We start from the raw sequence: 22,258 nt of genomic DNA on the forward strand, positions 1-22,258 counted from the left end.
TGCTTACTATTTAAATGAATTTTGATGACCATAGGTCCCTCATAAAAATGGATCACATAGTACTTATCTTTTTTGAGACCAACTGATTCCGCTTAGCATGATGCCCCTGAGATCCATCTGTGCTGCAACATGTGTTGATGATGTTCCACCCTTCTTTAAGGCTGGATACTACCCTGTTGTGTGGAGATGCCGTGTTTTCCATGCCAGTTTCTCCCCAGTGGATCCCTGAGCTTTTGGCACCTTTTGGTTATCATGAATAACACTGCTATGAATACACTATACAAATATCTTTCCAAAACTCTGCTTCTGGTTGCTTTGGGTACCTACCCAGGAGTGGAATTTCTGGATCATATGGCAATTGTATTGTTTTGTGGAACCGCCATACTGTTTTCTATGACAGTGGTACCATTTTACATTACTACCAATTTACATTCCTAACAATGATGTGCAAGACTTTCCTAATTCTCTTCAATAGGGAGATTTGCTTCTGATGGCAAGTTAGAACTGCTCAGAGATGCTTCATAGAACCAAACATTCCTCCTCCTTCTAATGCTTAGCAACCAGGAGACAAGTGGCCTCTGCTGACTATGCATGGGGTGTATGTGGCAGGGCATTTAGCTGTCATGTCTATTTGAAAAGGCTTCCTTGTTCACAAATTAACATGTAGGCTGGGCAGGCCCATACTGGTCTGCGTTACAAATGCATGGCAGTGAGCAAGAGCCAGTACTGTTCTGTGATGATCAGAATTAAATAATCCTGTGTAATCTCCTAGTGTCAAAGTAATGTGGTTTCAATTTGTGGTTTCTTTGGAAGACATTCCTGAAGCCTGGCACCCTTACTCCTCGATGAAGTGGGAGACTTGTGTGGGTGGTAAAGACAGGAAGAGATTCTTGGTGATGTTTGCCTGTTGCTCGTTCGCTATAAGTGATCCAAGACCCCAGGTGCTTGAGATCATGGAGACAGGTGAACCTACAGTCACATGAAGGGAGAGGTCCCTTGAAATGGTTCCAATGTCCTATCTTCTTCCACCTAAGTTTGGTGGGCTGAGAGGATAGATCCTTGGCCTTTCTGGGCTTTTCTCCTCCTGGTATAATAGCATTCTGTCTTTGGCCTCTAATTTTTCATCGTTCTTCCAAGTATATTTGAGAAATGCTATATGATGACATACATTCTCTCCAAAAGAGTTTTAAGGTAACCACAAGAGAGGCTCATCTCTGAGAGGACCCTCCCAGCAAACATGAAAAGAAGATTAAGAAACTCAATTACCTCATGTGGCAAAACACTTTAGAAACAGATGATTTAGACCAGTGGCCTATAGGGTTTTTCTCTAAAGAGCCCGATAGGCAGCATTTCAGGCTGAGAGGTAAAAATGAGGAACTGATGTAAATACATATAATGAGAGAGAAACTTTTATTGATAAAATTCAAAATATAATAATTGAGCACTTCTCTTTCTTTTTGAATAATAACAATCTACTAAGGAGAATGGAATTCTTTTCTGTGGAGTGGGGGAGGATTTTGCTTAATTGGAGTTCAAGGTTACTAATACCCATTGTTACATCAGTCACAATGTTCATTTGTAAAAGTCATTCTTATCTTGCAGGCTATACGAAAATAAACAGTGGGCAGGATTTGACCTGCAGGCTAGGACTTGTTAACCCTGTCTAAACCGAAATCAGTGCAGAGAGCCACCAGCGGCGGGCAGTTCCAGCATGTGTGTCATGACTCCTGTCTCTGGGCTTTGCCTGTCCTGCACACTGCAATCTAGCTGTAAATGACAAGAAGTGTTGCCTGTCCACACACAGAATATGCAGCTTCTGGCCACTGGCAACTGTCAGTCTAGGTGTGGAAGGATCTGCACCCATCCATCCCTGGTCAACGCTGTTACAGCTGGTTTTCCATCTAACTGTGTGCTCTGGTCATAAGTGTTTTTTTTTTTTGAGGTGCTTGGGCTTGAACCCAGAGCCTCACACATGCTGGGCAATCACTTTATTACTAAACTGCACCTCTAGTCTTTTTAAATTTTTTAAAAAAAGTTTAAATTTAAAAAAATTTTTAATTTTAGTTTTGGGTCTTGCTGAAATTCTTGCCACATTGCCCAAAATTGTTTTCAACTTGCAATGCTCCTGCCTCAGCCTCCTAAGCAGCTTTGATTACAGGCATGTGGCACTATACTTGGCTGGTCTTAATTTTTATGAGCCGTACTCAATTAATATTTGATTAGTTCACAGAGAGTTGATTCTGTTCATTTGTTCACTTGCCTCATGTGGCAGTATTATCCAACAACTGGTTAATGTTTGTCCTCCTGTATATTGGTGTGCTGTGAATATATTTATACACATATATTATACAAAATACATGTAGACAGATTATTATGATTTGTCCTAGGTGGTTTTACCATGAAAAATATTTAAAAACAAATGGAAATGAAAACAAAATCAAAGTACCAACAGAAGGGGCTTTAAAATCTCCATTTAATATCTTAATTTCTGGCTTAAAACACTACAAGCAAAATATATATAAATATAAGTTTAAATGAGAAATGTTTTCACAAATACACTAAGTCCAGCCCTTCTCTGAAACCCTTTTTAAGAAGAACTCTGTAAAACGGTGCTGGGGAAGTAGTAACTGTGATGTGTTTATTATAAGTAAATATTTACCCAAGAAATAAGTCCTATATATGGTTAAAGTAGTGGTGAAGGTATGATTCTTCATCCTAGCTTTCCTAGGCAAAGCAAGGAGGCCCTCTCTGTAAGAACACTATCACAGGGAGTGTCGCTTTTTAGCACCCAAGGCACCCAAAGGCCCACCCTGATTAAAGTAATAGGAAGGAGGGAAGAAACCAGGAATTTGTCTTGTATCTATTGGGTTATTCTGAGGCCTGGCGTGGTTATGTGGTGAAGATCAGATAGAGTCCAGGTTTGCCATTTATGAAACAGAGGCAACTCCACATTCCCAAGAAAACACATGAAGTAAGCACTGCTCCAGTCAGCTTGTGTGCTTTCTTAAGGCATCTCTTCCTGGTTTGACAAAGACCAAGAGTGGAAGAGGGGAAACAGAAGTCTGATATACATGAGAAGCTCTGAGTTAAATGATAATTGGTTTTTATGTAGCAAGCCCTTCATGATTGTCAGTTATCTTGCAAATGAACTTTAACATCAGAAAACATTATCATTGCCACCAGCATCACATCACCATTCTATCAGCATCATTACCATTACTACCACTACCATCACAAAGACCACCACCAATATAACCTCTGTGATCACAATCATCATCACCATCACCATTATAACAACCTCTGTGGCCACAATAACCACAACCACCATCACCATTATTACTTCTACAATCACCATTATGACTGTATCACCACCATTACCATTACCACCATATCATCACAACCACCACTACGATCACCACTATTACCATCACCATCACCATCACCATCATCGCAGCCACCACTACCATCACCATCATCACATTACCATCACAACCTCTGTGACCATCACTGCATTACGATCTCTGTGATGACCATCGCCACCATGATGATCTCTGTGTTCACCATCACCACTACAACAACCATCACCACCATTACAATCTCTGTGATCATCATAACCACCGTCAGCAGCAGTATCACCATCATTAACATTGGCACCACTAACATCATTATCACCACCACCACCATTATTATCACCATCTCCATGTGGAAGAAGAAATTGAAACTTCTGAAAGGTAGATAATTTACTTAAAGCGTACTAAACAGAATGAAGTCTTTTCAGTTCAAATATTTTTGTTTTTTACTGTGTAGCTGTCTTAGTTATTTTATCAATGCTGAGAAAAATACCCAACACTTCAAGTTAAAGGAATAAATGGTTTTTTTGACTCACAGTTTGTAGAGGTTTTCATCCGTAGTTAGCTATCTCCAAGGCAGGGCAGCAAGCAGAGGGGCATTGCAGAGGAGAAACAACTCATAACATACCAGGCAGGAGGCAGCAAGCAGCAGCAAAGCAAGCCTCTCTTTCTCTTTTATCCCAAACAGGCTTTTGAGTGTGCCACTCAGTCAGGGTGGGCCTTTCCATTATCTACACCCAGCACTATGCTGAACCCCTCAGTGGACTAATTTAGTACCATGCACAGTTATTCCCAGTACCACACTCCCTAGATCCAGGCAGCCCAATCCAACCCCAAAAGCCCCACCTATGAGTGCATGAGGCTTTGAGGGGACATCTAAACACAAGTCATAACAATAACATACTGACACTTTCCCTCACGTTAGAAGTCTGAATGGGAAAAAAAAATCAAAGATTTAAAAACAATGACAGCTTCAAACTTTCTGTAAGCAAAATTCATATACAGCAATATGGACAAGGTTCCTAGTCCTCTTCTAGAAGCTGCTTGTGAGTAAGCACATGATACAAACTCCAAATGTAGACCACACAAATTAGCAAACTTTTTAAAGTTTAAAGAAATATTTCATTGTGTTTTATATTAAGACTTAAAAATTGATTAAAAAACTTTTAGAGACATTAATGAAACTTGATATTAACAGAATTATTAGGGGGCTGAAGCATACCATGCTCCAAAGATAACCCTGGTACCCCTCAACATAAGAACCAGAATTCAGGGAGAAGAATCTTTTTTTCCCTATTTCAGTCGTGTGAGTTTGGAGCAAAGGAGTTTGGAGCAACTTCCACAAGGTATATCTGTGTATGTGACTATATGGCATGTTTTTCCTTAAATACTACCGTATCAGTGGATTGTGCTATTATAAATAAAAATATTCTTCCATAGAAAATATAGTTTGTATTTATTCCGTCTCAGAACTTTCTGAAGGCGAATTGATCAGCTGATTCAATGTGTGAACTGAAAGGTAAGTTATTTTTTCTCATTTGTAGCTCACTACTTCTAACTCTGAATAAGAACTTAAAGCAAAGTCAAGAGGGAGAAAGGTCTTCCCCTGTATAGTGGAGACATGGAAATGTTTAGCTCTGTAATACAGAGATGAGGGACGAAGCGTGTACAGTGGTAACACCACAATGCCACCACTTTGCAAAAGCAGGTGGGTATGTATTGCTTTTCCACTTTATTTCATTTAGAAAAGATTATTTTCTAGGACTAAAACTGTATTACAGCAATAGATACTTTTAGAAATTAGTTTCTCTGTTAACAAAAACCTTTACAGATTGTTATAAAAGCATTTTTTCTCCTGTCCAATTAGGAAACAAGACACACTGCCCTCCTCAAAATGTTCTAATTCCTTCACTTTTATTTATGTCCAACATATTTAGCTTGCCCCCATCATGGTCTCCTTAAGATTCTTCTGCCAGAAGCATTCATTCAAATTGAGGCATGAAAAAATTTCAGATACTCTAAGTCTGCATAAAAAAGAATGAAGACAATGTGAATTATTATTAATTTGACTTCCAGGGTAAATTGGACATTTTATCTACCTTTGATTCCTGTTCCAGGATAGGTCAAAATCTTTCTCTTACAGATATCTAAACTGGATGTGTAATCTGGAAAACTGAGGCAGGAATATCTCATGTTTAAGCCCATTCTGATCATTTTAGCAACAAAGTGAGGGCCTGTCTCAAAATAAAAAATAAAAAAGGTTGGAGATGTAGCTCAGGCGAAAGGCCCTGAGTTCAATCTTCTGTATGATGAAAATAAATATGAAAATGACTGCATAGATTATTCTTTTTTGTGCAGGGATATTTGTATCAGTGAGGCACACTCTGACTACACGATACAATGACTTTTCAGTTGCTCTGACCTGTCTATCAGCATTCTGGTCCTTGACCCTTCCTCCTACCCCCCGGCCCCCAGGTCAGACAGATGTGGAATCATCAGCCCCGCACTCCACTGTGCCAGCCACACTTCAGCCCGCTACACCCACATGTGGCACGGCGTGGTGTGGCCTGCGTGTGGAGGAAGACACCACCCTACCAGCGCCTACATTCTGGTTTCACTTTCATCTCTCCATTTCTGCTCAAGACTATTCCTACTATTTTTCTCTGACTTCTCTATTTTTTTTCTGGTGCTTGCAAGAATCGTTTTAATTTGGGTCAATAAATACCTTTTCTTTCTTTAAAATCTCTCCCGAAACTGACTTAATTTTAAACATCGTAATAAAACAACACAAGCTTTTGGCAAACAATCGGTGGGCAAAATTTAGCCATCCAAAAATAAATGAGCAGTTGAACAGGCTGACACTTGCTAAGTGCAGCAAAACACAGGAGGCATAGTTAAGTGGATAAATCACTTCTTTTTAATAAATATGTTGGCTTCAGCAAGTGAGGTGGCGTCTATCAGAAAGGACAAAGAAGAGCAATACTTGTAATTTATTCCAGTGTGTTGGTCATAACCATGACTTTTAAAAAAAAAATCCCCATGCATGCAGTGCGTATGTGTACACTTTTAAGTCAAGTCCTACAGAAGACACAAGCCTGTGACTTCAACCACTCTTGCTAAGTTGAGACTTTGCTGGCTGCTCATGAATACACTCAAATAAACATTTTAGGTGCCTTGCTTGTGATAATAGGCCCCTTTGGGCCCTGGTCTGATCTGAGTAGGTTGCTCTGAGGTCACTGAAGGCCATAAATCAGAGGGTGGCCTGGTGGCTATTTCAGCCAGCATGGCTTTAGTGCAATGTGCTATTTTAGTTTGTGCCCCTGAAATGACACCATCTCTTTGGCACCAGCCACAGAAAGCTTCCTAGACATCTATGGGAAGGGAATGCTTCGAAGTAATCCATGGCCAAGGTCACACAGGCATGAATTACTGGGAGGACGTCTGTGTCTGCTCCAGACCCTGTGACAAAGTTGGGGGACAACTTCCAACTAATATGCATATCCAGGAATCCAGAGGGGAACTGACCCAACCATCCTGGCAGACCGTGAAAGCAGAGTAACCAATTCTTGCCACAACACCAGGGCAGTTTCTTCCTGCTTCCTTTCCAATCCCATTAATTAGGTCCACTGAAGACCTCAGGTATATTTTGAGAAAGATTTAACATAAGTAACAGTGATTGCATTTGTATATATGATATAAAGTATGCCATAATCAAACAAAAGCTCCAACACTTTCTAGCTGAGGTATTCCTTTTTCCATGAAGGGTATGACTTAAACAATCTGAGCTTTCAGGATTATTGGTTTTGTACATAAATTTAATGTAGTTTCTCTCTCTTTCTCTCTCTTCCCCCATCCTCTTGTCTTCCCTTCCTCCTGACGCCCTTCCCTCTCTTCCTCCTTCCACCCTTTTTCATTTTTGGAAGGAGCAAATGTAGACTGGTATAAAAATAAAAACATACTAGGTTATAACAGATTTTATAATTGAAAATCCCCTCGGTTTTCTCAGTAGTCTATGTAGAAAGAGAAAGGATTAACACTCATAACATCCATCCTAATTATAATTCTGGTTTTTGTTTTTTTTTTTGTAAATATTTTGCATGCTTTTGCTCTGAAGTTCCCTTTGAAAGAGAAAGGGTGCTGACTTACTTGGCCTGGGGAAGGTGAGAGGTTTGGCTCAAAAGTGAGTGGTGTTTGTGCCCACCATCTGCTGGCATCTATAAATGCTGCCAGCAGTCAATGGTTGAGGGGACTCCCTGTGACAGTTCATCTCATAGGGGCGAGTCTGCCTTGTTTGGGGAGAGGGAAAAGGGAAAGATGCCTTTCCCAGACACAGTCATCCCAGAGAAATGCTGTGTAGGACAAGCTCTGAGGGACACTCAAAGATCAGGCCAGAGTTTTACAGTGAAATCATAAAAGACTTGTAAGCATCCAGGGAGTAGAAAAGCCTGAGAAATCCTCTGCACACAGACTGTGAACTCGAGGTGTTTTATTATCCTCATCATTGCGCTTGACAACAGATTACTGAGCAGTGTTGGAAACAGAAGCACGAGGGCCTGGGTTTCTAAGGCGAGAAGCAGTTGCAGCTCTAACTTCTGCTGCAGAGTATTTCTGGCTGCCAAAATTCTGACTGACCAGACCTGGAGAACTGTTTCCTCCCACACTTGGATTCTGAGCTGTTCTGGGTAGCTGGCTAAGGCCTCCACTGTTCATGGTTTTCTACTGTTCTTTTTTCAGTCATCATTATCATTGTAGTTGTTGTTAGAGTCATCATCACCCATGCGTGTACTTCCACTAACATTCACCAGGCTGGCTGTCAAGATCACACCGTGATTAAAGAGATGAAAAGCTTATAATTTGATAAGTTTGAGACAACCGTGGTAAAAGGGCCTATAATTCTAATTACTGGGTTTTTAATACCTTGATAATCAAATCAATCATCTTCTTAGGAAAGATCACATCTACCTGATAGTAACTGTTTTCTAAATGACATAATGTTGGTGTTGGTGATTGGGAAGCAAACTTCAAGGGAAAAGAAATGGGGGGCAGGTTGGGGAGGAGGTGTGTGGGGAGAGCACTGTATTCTCTCATTCTGTCTCTTCCCCTTTACCCCTCGCCCTCTCTGCAACCCCGCTGTAGAACACAGCAGAGTTACAAGCTGATGGGTCTTAGTTCTGTGAATCTTAACATTTCTTTGACCACAGAAAACAGTAGCTGAAGCAGAGCATCTCAAACAACCAGTTATAAAATACATCACAAGCATGACTCATTTGATTCATTTGTTTCTTCTCCTATCTTTATGTGGTTCCATGGGGATTCCTAGGCCCCTTAGGGAACACAGTTTCCTTTCTGAATGTGTCCATGGCAAGGCAACATGTGGTTACCCTAATAACAAACTTCTGAGTCTTTTCCTTTTTTTACTGTACAGGCACTGTACTACACAGAGAGCCTTCTGCTATCTTGGGTGTTCTGAGTGAGGCCTAGAATGAGCGTGAATTCTTCTGGGGAAATATGTGTCACTATGCAGAGAATGCTTTTTAAAAACAAGACCTCAGAGAGCCTGTAGCTAACCTCCTAGATTTAAATGAAGAAAGTACCTGGAGGAAGTGAGATGACCTGTGTAAGCACCTACAGCTACAGAACAGCTGGCATGACAGCTTGTCTAGCTGTTTCCACACAGGCAACCTCTACAGCGATGCTTATAACCTGTTGCTCTGTAAATAAACCCTCCTTTGAATTACTAGGTTGACCAGACATTAAAAAACATTGAATTTCCTATAAATGTCTCACTTTTCTGAACATCTCTTTTGGTAAATACCATAGGAATTAGTGTTTATGATTTATCGCGTTTTAGACACTAAACACTTTCCCTATGAGGTTTGTGCTCCATTTTATAAGTGAGAAACTGAGGCACAGAGAGACTAAGTGACCTGCATAATGTCACAGAAGGGATTAACCGGCACCACCCAGGCAGAAGCTGTTGCTTATTTCCTTGCACTGAGGTTGCTGAAAATGATAGGATCTCACCTAAATTAGCAAATAGGAGCTATGGCTCTGAAAACTGAAGATATACCGGGTGTTGGCTTTGCAAGTTTCCCTCTGCCATCTGCATGGATTAGGTTAAATGAGGTAATTAGGTTGGAAAGGGTATAGTGCGACATAGGGAAGCACAGAGTGGATTTCATGATCTAATGTACCAATCATCTGCACAGCTCACAAGCCAGGCTTTGCCACTGCACCAGGGAGAAAACCCAACTTAAACTATGCCTCGGCAATACAAGCAGAATCAGAATCAGGGTCTAGATCTTGTCTGACTCCCAGCTTTCCTCTGTACCATGGTTGCTGAAGTGAAACTGGTCACCCCGACAGTCACTAGGGCTCAGGACACAAATGCTACAGGGTCATCATCAAGCCCTGCTCTTCAGGATGAGGCTCCTGTAACCTAGGGTGGGAGCATCCATCTATAGGTGGTGTTGTCTAGCACAGGGAGGGAGGGGCTGGACATTTTGGAACACTATTCCTAGAGGGAGGGGTGAGTGACTAGCAAATTGCCCAATCTTGGCTTCTCATCCTAGTTGTGAACATTTGTTAGTGGTAAATGAAAGTAATATCCAAGTGGCTATAACCAGAGGAAATATCTCCAAGTAGAAGTGAAAGCCAAAGAACAAAGCCTAAGATCAAACTTCAAAGTAATGATGTATCTCAACAGCTGTCACCAAAGTAAAGGCACAATCTACAACTTGTAAATAGCAACAAAGCTTATGGAAATATTCTTCAACCTGATTTCAGTCATGATAAAAACATAAATGATGATTTCAGCTATCTCTGTGGCAAGAATAAAATAATGGAAAGATAGCCACCAATTTTGAAAGTGACTACACCCCAGATGACTAGTTTACAAAAAACTTTTTTTTTTATTGGTACCAGGGATTGAATTCATGACCACCTGCTTGCAAGACAGGTGCTTATGCTGCTGAGCTAAATCCCCAGCCCCCTAGTTTACAAAAACTTTTATTAAACTATTCTCTTTTTCTTTAATAAACCTATATTACTTGTGTAATCACCAAAAGCCACATTACTACTGCTTCAAAAAATATTACTTGATAAAGTTTTTAAAAAAGATTCCTAGACATGGTTTCTTATGGAAAATAACTAAATTCACAAGGTCCCTGAGTCTAGATTTCCACTTATTTAGACAGTTTTGCATTCTAGAAAAGCTTTTGCTTATGGTCCAATGTCATAGGCAGCATTGAAATAAGACATCCATGGATTACTAGATTGGCCACTTAAAATAGCCAACTGGGCTAGCGGTGCAGCTCAGTGGTGCAGCACTTGCCTAGCATACGCAAGGCCCTGGGTCCAAGTCGCAGAGCCACTACAGATGAATAACTATGTAAGCAGTAACAACTTTACAGACAAACTGCACTGCAGAGCCAGTCCTGGGAAGATCTGTGAAGTGGGGATGAGAACAAAGGGGTACAGGTGGCATCAGACCCTACAGGGCTTCAGCATCCTGCTTAGGAGAGAAGGAAAGGGCCAGGGGGATGGAGGGCTGCGGTGCCACCTAAGTGTGAGGAAAAGATCTAACGACAGGACACGGGGTGTGGTGGGGCAGAGCCAGGACATGGAGCTCACAGCCCTGTGTACCAGGAGAACTGTCTTTCCGCTCCACCTGTCTGCCTCCTACCCCAGCTCACTGTACTGTGCTCTGCACTGACTCGGGCTTTCCTGAAGCTGTCAGATGACACAGCAGAGGAAAAGGACACCCGGAAAGATTTAGTGGTAGTTTCTGACCTGAAGTAAAATTTTATCGAGTTCTAACTTTAAAAAATTTTGGCAACCACTCAGTTCCTGTCCACACTAGCCCCCGGCCTTGGCATCCTCTGGTGCCTAACCTGGTACCCCCAATGGCTGTCCCACTCAAAACACTTCCAAGACGCGCAAGTCCTCACCCAAGGCAGGCAAACCTTTCCACTAGCGTGAAACAAAGCAAAGCGCCAGCGCGGCTCCTGCCAGAGAGCTGTGTTTACCTTCTCCAAAAATATCATCCTCTTCATCCACCAGCAGCTTGTCAGGATCAAGGAACTGCATCCTGGGAAGGACAGCAAGCAGGAGGCAGCCACAGTCCCCGGGTCCCGGCAGCCACACTGCCCCAGGCGGCTTCCTCTTCTCTCCCCTTGGGGTTGCCCAAGCTCAAGACCCGGCCAGGGGAGGGCGCTTCCGCCTCTGCCCCTGAGAAAGTAGCTTCATTCACGTGAACAGGCTTCTGCAGCCTGGAGCAGAGTGAATTCCAGGTGAGGTAATTCTCCTCTGAAAAGAAAGCATTCTTGAAAGGGGCTGCAGACGCTCCAAGTCTGAGTGCACTCTGAGCTTTGGATTTCAAAGCACCAACTTTCATATTTTCTAAAAGAGTTCAGTGGGTGCTTAGCTCTTGCTTATGAATCTGAACACAATGGGTAATGCTGAAAGAGAGGGGCTCATATTTCTCAGATCTTGGTTGGCTTCAGTGACAGTTTATCTGTGAGTAAAGCGAGTCAGCGTGCTGAACCAAAGCAGGCATTTGGAGGACAGGGGTTTTTATTTCACTATGTAATAGTCGCGTTTTTTGTTTGTTTTGTTTTATCTTTGAATCTGAGGACTGCATAGCACAATATTTAAACCAATTTAACTGTGATCCAGGCTTTCATTGTCTTGATTGACTGTATAGTCAGTGAACAGATAAGTGGTTTTGGTCCAACAACTTTCATTTCACAATATTTACTTGGTCTGATATTTCAGACTTTATCACTAAGGGAGAAAGAAGAAACTCAGAAAGTAGTTCCTCTCCTGCAACTTGCATCACCGCCTTGCGCTGCCCGAAGCCAGTTAAATTCTTTTTGCTGTGCAAGCTTCAATCTCTGTGGGCTCTGCTGCAACTTCACCTTGGGGTTTTCCCAGACTCTCTGCAGATCCCCACCTCAGGCCATGCAAATGAAGGGGTTGGGAGGAGCTGTTGTTTCAGGGTGCTTATTTTGGAGCTTTATTTACTGCAGGTTTTCCGGGAAGCTGAGAACCTGTCCCTTCCCCAGTAACTAACTGCTTCCTTGGAAAGGGAAGTGGGGTGGGCTGGAAGTCCAGCAGTGAGGCTAGACAGGTCCAGAGGACACAGATTGGTCCTAAGAGCCAGCTGTGCATTGGCTGAGGGTTCAATCGTTGCTGCTGGCTGTGGGGGTTTCCAAAGACAGTGCAGGACTATGGTCCTGCCAGGGATGCTGGTATCTCTGACTAGGAAGGAATCATCCTTCAGGGAGAGCTGGGAAACCTGTCAGCTATTTGTGGGTTACCAGAATTGGGGGGTCATTACCAGTATCACCTGCTGTGCTACAAGGGCCAGGACTAGCAAGCTCCCTGCAACCCCAAATGCCCAGTGGGCCCTTGAAGAGATGCTGCAAAGCAGGCACCTTTAGCCGCCCCTCTCCACAGATCATCTTTGGATCCCTCTTCTCTGACCCTTTACCACCCCAATCCTGATTCCCATTCAAATGCTGTTTCTGATCAAAGTAGTTACATAAATGAGTAAAATGGGACCAAATGTAGAAATCTGCTTCTGGCTTAGATCTCATTTCTTGTGTGGTTGAGATGAGAGGATGGGTGTTGACTGTGTGACCATCACTGCATTTCTCAATTGCCGTCCTGTGACCTTTAGTTACCCAACTTCACAAGGTGGATGCCATCACCCCAATTCTGTGTGCCTCATTCATATATAGAAGTCCTTGCCTTCAATATCTCAGGATATGATCTTACTTGGAACTGGGATCATTGCAGGTGTAATTAGGGAAGATGAATTCATACCCTGCTGGTGTATGCTGAGTCCTTAATCCATCAAGACATTTTCTTGCAAAAAGTGGGGACTTAAAGACACAGACACACAGGGAGATGAAGATGAAGATGGAGATGAAGGCAGTGGTCTACAAGCCGAGGAGTGCCAGAGACTGCCATTGAACCAGCAGCAATTTGGGGGAGAGGCATGGGCAGGTTCACCCCACATCCCTCAGAAGGAGCCAAGCCTGACCACACATTGAGCCCGAGCTTTGAGCCTCTAGAACTCTGGTAATAATAATAAATTTCTGATGCTTGAACCCTTCCCTCCTCCAGTGTTGGTGATTGGTTATGGTAATCCTACCATATTAACACACTTTACTACTTGGAATGTTTTGAGGATTAAATTAGATCATTCCTGTAAACGGATTGTCACAGCACATGGTGCCCAATAAACACCAAGTTCTAGTCATCCAATTTAAGATCCTTCCAGGGCAGGTTAGAGCTTTTCTCTGACTGAACCCTCAGTGGTGAAGGAGAATGAACAGTCACATGCTCTGTATAGAATCTCAGCACCCTCAGGAAGTTTCCCCCAATCTCCTTTTCCAGTTTACACATTTTAAAAACACAGATAACAATCCCAGAACAAATCACAAATGTCATGAAGAACCTCTTGGAAGTAGGGAATATAGAAAATATCATCCCTAAAGTTCATAATTACCCTGGAGAAACAACACATAGGCTTGATGTGTTTAACTAAGAGGGAAATTAATGAGTGCATTAGTATGAGTGAATTCCAAAACTGGCATATGCACTAAAGAGTCTCATAAAATATAAACAATGGGATTATACTTGTGGACATGAATTAAAATGGACAGAGTAAAAACATATATGATATATATATATATATATATATATATATATATATGATAGCTAACAGTTACACAGTGTTAGATGTAATTCTAAATGCCTTGAGTTACCTAATCCTCATGACAGCCCCGTGAAATAGATGTAATCGCCATCTGCATTTTAGTTTAAGCTCCAAGAGGCGAATGACCCACCTGACATCATGCATCTGGTGAATGCCAGAGTAACTGCGATGGCTCATGCATGTGGAAGACTGAGGATCGGGAGCTGTTTGCTGCTCTCCAACTGTAGGCACTGGAAGTCATTGCTCAGGGCTCCTCTTATATCTCTTCTATCAACTTGGGAACTATTATTTTTTTTCTGTTCTTTTTTTCTTTTTTATCAGTACTGGGGATCAAACTCACAACCACACACTTGCAAGGCAGGCGCTTATGCCGCTGAGCTAAACCCCCAGCCTCAACTTGTGAATTATTGACTCATCTTTGGGGCCTTAAGAGCTATGTCCTGAATGAATATTTTCTGACATCTCCAAGTGGAAACACTTGCCCCTCCCTTGAGTCATTTATCCTTTTAAAAATCCATCAATTTCATTCTTGCCGTTCACCCCGCATGGGCAGAGGTTGTTGCTTCTTAAATTCTGTATCCGTGGAGTGACCGGCAGCAAGTTATCTATCCACTTAGTGGATCACTGGGCAAAGGAAGCAAGTGTAAATTGAATACAAGAGGCCAAGAGTTCTTACCTTACTAAAGCACCTTACTAAGTTCTTTACCTTACTAAAATCTGAAGCCAAGAAAAAAACACTTTTTCCATATGCAAAGTTTATTAATTCAAAACTTGCTAATATTTCTTCACAAAAAGAAGTGAAAACCCCACAAAATAGTTAAATGTAGGGATTTTGATCCCATTTCAACAAGAAGTAATAAATATGAAGAAGTGACAGTGGAGTAGGATAGGAAGCGGGCACTGGGTGGAGGGCTGGGGAAGGTGACTAGGAAAGGTGAGATAGGGGTGGTTCTGTAGACTGGTCCCAGTGCCACACCAGCGGGGCAGTGTCACTCCTCTCCCTCATACAGACAGGGGAGCACCTGTATGAAGGAGATGTATGTCACCTCTACCCAGGTAAAAGAATGACTTGCCTTTGGGCAGGAAGGAGGAGGGCAAAGAGCTCTTCTTATGTCTGCTGTTTCTCATGAATTCTGCTCAAAATAGTCCTTATGCTAAACTGGCATATTTCCATGGGGTATATTCTGATCCCCTTCAAATATATACTAGAAAAGAAAAACTAGGGGCTGGGGAGTTAGCTCAGTGGCACAAGCATCTGCCTGGCAAGTGTGAGGTCATGAGTTTGATCCCCAGTAGCAAAAAAAACCAAAACAAAACAAAAACCAAAAACCAAAACCCAACCCAAAACAAAACAAAACAAAACAAAAAACTAGACTACAGGGTTTGCTGTAGGTTAGAGACTGGGTACTTTTTTGTTTTTGCAAAGGGTAAGCACCATAAAGTACTAGTTACTTTTATTATTATTAAATATTTTATTGTTCATCAAGACAGGAATTCTATATTTCTATGAGGTGCAGCTTGGCATTTCAACATGTGTACATAATGTGCAGTGATCAGATCAGGATAATTGGGCAGCTATCACCTGTAGACTTATTACTGTTTTGAAAGTAGGAAAGCTTGCTGGACAAGCCTGCCAAAACTCTACATGGTTTTCTTTTTTTTTTTTTGTCTTTTTGAGACAGGGTCTCTATGCAGTTCAGGTTGGCCTTGAGCTAACTTTGTAGCCCAGGATGGTCTCGAACTCGCAACAATCCTCCTGCCTAAGCCTCCTGAGTGCTGGGATTATAGGCGTGAGCCACCACGCCTAGCTAAACTCTACATGGTTTTCTAAAACAGGACTGAAGGCAATGAGACAAACTATCCACCAACCAGGAAATCAGAAGAACCCAGCATTGGAAGTGGATGGGAGGCCAGGGCTAGAAGATAAGGGTAAAACTGCTGAGAGTGGTTAGCTTGTGCTTAGTGATTTTTAAAAATGGCATAAAATATTAGTTCTAGGATTTGACAGGATTGAGATGCAACCCTAGATTTTTTTTTTTTTATTTAAGAGGAAAAAGAGAAAAACACAAAACAAAACAAAGCAGTGTAAGGTTACACATTATACAGAACTACAAAAAAAAAAACATAACAGTAAGAAATCACCTGTTAATAGATTACATAATATCATCTTGGAAATAGTTGCTCAAATCACAGTATCAAAGAATACAAAGTAGACATTCAAACGGAGAGACTGCAAACAGCTGTGTTCAATGATCCAAAAACATTAATATAGTCAGCTATTTAACATCCCTAAACACACTTGTTGTTATATCCGTTAGAGCTCTTTTTTTTTTTTCCCCTCCCTCTCTTTTCTATAACAGAATTTACACATTTTGGATTTTATTACTCCTCAGTTCTCATTACTCTCTTGGGGGGGAGAGAATAAAGTCAAATATGGCAAAACAAAGCTGTAAGTCCAAACCAAGGATAGACATAGCACATGATGTAGAACAGAGTACAAGGTCATCAACAATGGTTATCAACATTGTCTCTTGTTTCCTTAAAAGGAATTGTCCATCTCATTAGATATTATAAAGCCGGACAAAACAGTGGAGAACAAGACCAATAAAACTTAGGCATTGTGAACATTACAGGACTTCCAAAGGAGACAATAGTCAAACCAGAATGGGCATCTTTGTGAATCTTATTGCCTTCAAATTAGTTGCCTATACCTTCAAACTTATGCAACCCTAGATTTGCTACTGAGTTTGACTTTGAACGTGTAATGTGGAGTAATAATCTGTGTTCCAGACAAAGGACGCTCAGCCCTCTCTCCACAAATTGCCCCAGATTAAAATATGATCTGTATCATCTGTTCCATATTAGCTAACACAATTTCGAGATTCAGTCGCCTGGCCCTTTGCTGTGTCCCAACCAAAACTTCTCCAGGAAAGTAGTTGTGACTGCCACTGATAATACAACTGACCTCTCAGGCTTTGGTGACGCTGAGATGAGAATCTCGTGTGACCCTCTCATCAGGATTAGAATAGATAGAGGTCATAAACTTCTCCTTCTCCTTCTCCTTCTTCTTTTTCTTCTTCAAACTTCAGCACCATTTTCTTGGTATGGGAATACAGGAAGAGCTTTCTTAAGGGTTTTTTTTTTTTTTTTTTTTTTTTTTTTTTTTTTTGGTACTGGGGATTGAACTCAGAACCTCTTGCTTCTCAGGCAGGCACTTACACCACTGAGCTAAATCCCAAGCCTTGGACTTTTTAGTTATTTTTGTCTAAGAATTGAGGAAAAACTTCAAGTTGTTATCAATAAATCAGCATGCGTTTAGTTCTGGGGTTTGAACCCAGCATCATATCTATGGTAGACAAGAGCTCTTCCATTGAGCTATAATGTCAAGCCTGTAAACCCATTTTTTGATGATAATTCATAATGTGATTTTTATCATATGATGTACCAAAAGCTAAAAGAATCAGGTTGTGTATCAGAGATAATGGTAAAAAAACTTCCAAAAAATTTTCTTTGCTATAAAAGCAGTAAAAATTGACTAGAAAATGGTCAATATGAACCTTTTCAGAATGTGGAAATTAGTTAAAGGCTTGCAACAATTCAGGAAGCATTTATTTAAGAAAAATGGCTGAGTTTCAATAGAGCAGTGAGTTTTGTGGGACTGTCATTTGCCCTAGTTCCAAACTTCTATCGCTCCACAGAAGCCTTGAAAAGGAATAGCTTGCAATCCGAGGGAAATTTGTAGCCTGGAGATCATAGGGGTGAGGGTGGAGAATGGGGTTGAAAGCTATTTAAAGCCCCATCTCCAGAAAATTATCATTATTTGATCTGACTGGTGGTACCCTGAAAGAACTTGTCAGCCTGTCTTTATTTAACCTGACTCGGACTTGCCCTACAAGAACAGTCATATCCCTGGCTTGTAGAAAGTAATCAAAGGCAACAGGTAAACATTGCAGCTGCCCCAGGGAGTGGGTAAAAGTTGGAAGCAAACAACAGGCTAACCCAAGGTTTAAAAGAAAATCTGTGGAATGAGATGTCATAAAATGCTATGATATAGTCTTGAGACTATGCCCCGCTTCCCCAGTAGGGCAAGCAAGTGCAGAGTTGTGTTTATGCCTGGTGCTGTGTGCATATTCAGGAAGAGCCCAAGCTCTGGGCACTGGTAAATATTGCAGCAAGAAGGATAAGACAGAGCTGTGACCTGCTTAGCTTAGTATTGAATGCATGCCCCACTGTGCACAGAGACCCTTGCCAAAGACTGGATGGCTTACTGGTTTCAAGAATCTAAAGCAGTTTCTGTTCAATCATTAGCTGACCACTCGTAACCAAGGAGAGGTTTCAGTGCTCACACCTGACAAAGCACACAGATTTTACAGAACTGTTTCAGAAGTTACTAAACAAGCAACAAAAAGAGTGTTATGGTTTGAGGGCATCTTCTAGAGTTAAGGTCCTAGAAACTTAATCTCCAACACAACAGTGCTGACACCATCAAGGGTGCTGTGTTCCAAGAATGGACTAGAGCCATTGGCTCAGGAGTGGATTAGTTACCATGTGAGTGGGCTCCTGCTAAAAAAGGAAGTCCTTTACTATGTGACCCTTGACTAGTTACAACTCAGCCTCCAACACTGTAAGACACAAGCTTTTTCTTTTCTTTCTTTTTTTAAATAAATGACTTACTCTTAGGTATTCACTGCAAAATGGACTAAGACAAAGCTACCAAAACTTTTAGAAGTGGAAGATCTGATTTCCAAGGTTGTCAAATGGTTTTAAATGTCTGGTTTTCAACAAAAAATTACAGACATGCAAAGAAGCAAGAAAGTTCAGCCTGATAGGAACCCCTTGAACAGTCTAAATGTTGGGCCTACTACACAAATGTTTTAAATCATTTATTTGTTTAAAATGTACTCAAAAACGTTATCGTGCCTGAGTGACAGAGGAAAGAGCAGAGCCTGAGAAAACTGTGGGACGCTATCAATCACCCCAAAGTATATGTAAGAGGACCCATTCACATAAAAAGAGTCTAATCTCAATGATCACCCTGTCTTTGTACCAGATGTCTTTGTCAGTACATAATATTTATGGAGGTGGTCAGGAATTTTTCTCTATTGATAAATTTCAAGTAAAATTTGGTTTATTTATCTGGAAGACTAACTTAACAGTTAGAGTAAAATTGTGGGGAAAATAGAATGGAAATGTGGATTCAATAAGAAAAAGGAATAATGTAAATATTCAAATTTCAAAGAACTTTTTCGTGTATTTTTTTACATGAAATGATGGTATCTCTATTCATCACCCTATAAAGTATATCTTTTGTGACTTAAAATTGATGATATCCCAGTACTTGTGAGACTGAGACAGAAGAATTACCATGTGTTCAAGGCTAGCCTGGACTACATATTGAGTCACCAGCCTGAAATGCACACATAGCAAAACTTTGTCTCCAAAACAAAACAAATCCTTTATGATAAAAATTTGAGATATGTGAGGAGTGTATACTTTTTCAAAATTTACTTTGGTTTTAAAAACTAGACAGTTGAAGACCCCCTAGTGCCTGTCTCATGTTGGGCAGGGGATCCTATAAGCCAGAGCCTGCAATCAGGCGGCTTGGGGTAGGCACAGGATACGAGGGACCGCAGGGCTGGGAACTGAAGAAGGCAAGCCAGGAGCACCAGCCTTTGTATACAGGTCAATCACTTCTGATTCAAAAGCCCCAAATCTGAAATGCTTTACAGTTCCAAACTTTCTAAGCATTCCCATAGATATGATAAGTGGTAGATTCTACATCTGACCTCATGGGAGGGTCTCAATAAGAAGCAAGTACATTCAAAATGCAGAAAATTACCTTTGAGCTACTTGTGTAAGGTGAATATGAAATTGAAATGAGTTTGATGTACTTGGGCCCTACCCCCAGGCTGGGACATTATGTATACATGAATTTTTCAAAATCTGAAAAATTCTAAAATCTGAAACACTTTAGATTTCAGCATGTCAGATAAAGGATACTCAGGTTGTTCTAGCTTTGTGGGTAGTGGTCAATCATTTTTCTAGAGGCAAATATAAGAAACAAAGATGGATCAAAAGAACACAAGGACACTGTAATTTTGAGAAAATTATACCTTTAAAGCATAATTAGAGTCACCTGAGGCTGCAATGTCTTCCCATTCCAGGGTCCTCACCAAAGTCTCAAACATATGATATGTTTACAAATTTGGCCTGTGCCCCCACCACCACTATAAAATCACACATTTCAAATACCTTCTTAAAGAAATAGCCCTATTAATTGGGGACCATATTTCTAAACTTAAAACATATGCAAACCTAGTTGATAAAGTCAATTTTTCCTTCAGCTCTGTCATGGTTTATGTCAGTGGCCCCCAAGCCTCATGCAATTGTGGACTCCACCAAATCTAGTGTTTGTGATTGGTTTTTTGTCTAGCGCTCAGATTGGTGGTGTGAGTGCTATACTTGCCTAGGGGTGGAGCCAGGATACCATGTAATGGTGGGAAGAAGGTGCCTGTCTCTTCCTGGTTTGCGCCTTGCAGTTTGTAGTTGCCATGAACTGCAGCCCGCCATGCCACCCTGCCTTGGAGCCAGCTGAGTATGGGCTGAAACCTCCAAAATTTTAAGATGTAAATTTTTCCTTCCCTAATTTTGGGCATGAGGTATTTTGTCTCAACCACAAGTAAAAAGTAACAAGATAAGCTCCCTAATAAGTAATCTGTCAGACATGAGAAAAATGACAAATAACACAAAAATAAACATCTCTGATCATCTGCCTTGAGGATATTCTTAGACCACATAATTCTTCCAACCCCAGACCACAAGGCCCTCGAAACATGATACTCCTTCTCTTGAGTGTCCACTTCTGTGATTCTGCCTAATAAATCTGCCTGTGTTCTTCACTGACACGTCGCAAAGTGCTTTTCTACAACTGATCAAAAGTCCTCTGAGGGTGACTAGAAGGCCCCATTTCCTTTTTAGAGGGGCCTCCTTGGACCCCATAAGTTGACATCCTGACCTATTCTTCATGCAAAAGTTTTTCTTCATGACAAAGTGATAAAACTAAGATTTGGAATTTGGGACTTATTCTAATGTTCTGATTTTGGCCAAATATTTTTGGGAACTCCTCTCTGTATGGCTTCTTGTCAATGTATGAGTCTCAGTGACCTCTAACAACAGAAGGCAAAAAAATAATTTGAGATGTTCAAAGGCTACGGAAGAGAAAACAAGCGAGGAGAAGCATGAGAGAAGGGCAGAATATTGGTCTTCCAGAAGGACAGTACTTCCAGATTGCATCTGTTTTTTTAAGGGTTCTGTGGGAGGAGATGCAGAGATGCGCCTTAATTTGCAGTTCCCACCCCCTTCCCGGTATCTGAAGAGCCCGGCAGCAACAGCTGCTTCCTTCCCTGCACACCGCGAGGTCTGAACACCAGTAAGCCGGTGGGGAGAAAAGTCCAGCTACATTATTTTCTGATCCTTTCTCCTTCAGGCTGCAGCTCCAAGCTTCAGCAAAGAAGGGAGCTACCTTTCCCTTTCTTCTTCTATTCTTTTTGAATATATGGTTCTGGGGGTTGAACCCAGAACCTTTGCACTCAGGAACATCCCTGGCCCTTTTTAAGTTTTCCATTTGAGACAGCCTCTCACTAAGTTGCCCAGCTGGGCTGAAATCTTCAGTCTTCTTGATTCAGCCTCTCAGAGTGCTGAGACTACACGTGTATGCCAGCATGCCTGGCTCCTGTATTCCTTTTAACTAAAAGAGAATGCCAGCTGAAGAAGGAGAAAGGCAACATGGAGAACAAAGAGAAGGAAAGGAGGGAAGGAGGAGGAAAAGGAAGGGAGAGGGAGAAGGAGGGAAAGGAAAATAAGAAGGCAGCCCTGCCTCCATTCGAAGTGCAGAGCTTGACTGTGGAAACAGCCTTCCATCCGGATGGGCGGGTGGGGAGCTCCCCATTCTCATTCTTTCTCCCTGGGATGGCTCACATGGGAGTCTGCAGGTTGCAATCCTTGCATATTTTTTTTTAAAAAATTGTATGTGAGCTCAGGTTGTAGACTGAGAAATTTTGTTAGGACCAATGTGCATTTATTTCCTTCAAGGCCCTGGGGCTGGCAGTTTCCTCCTCTGGTCCTTCCTATTCTCTGATTTCAGCTGTGAGGTGTGAGAAACAACCAATAATTTGTTTCATCT

General features: G+C 41.5%; 1 protein-coding gene across 5 annotated transcripts in view; it reads right to left on the bottom strand.

Annotated features, from left to right (window-relative positions):
• Window positions 1–22,258, bottom strand: part of Ripor2 (RHO family interacting cell polarization regulator 2) — a 203,570-nt gene that overhangs the window by 94,947 nt on the left and 86,365 nt on the right. The window contains exon 1 of one of the 5 annotated variants that reach the window (XM_005003289.4): window positions 11,378–11,536. The exons of the other annotated variants lie outside the window; for them this stretch is intronic. Within the exon in view, the coding sequence (XP_005003346.2) occupies window positions 11,378–11,438 (61 nt within the window). The 5' untranslated portion in view covers window positions 11,439–11,536. Of the gene's footprint in view, window positions 1–11,377; window positions 11,537–22,258 lie in introns of those variants that run through there. 5 annotated transcript variants of the gene reach the window in all.

This window comes from Cavia porcellus, unplaced genomic scaffold (genome assembly GCF_034190915.1).
Source record: "Cavia porcellus strain 051 isolate PalLab524CR breed Dunkin Hartley unplaced genomic scaffold, mCavPor4.1 scaffold_13, whole genome shotgun sequence".
Lineage (NCBI taxonomy): Eukaryota > Metazoa > Chordata > Mammalia > Rodentia > Caviidae > Cavia > Cavia porcellus.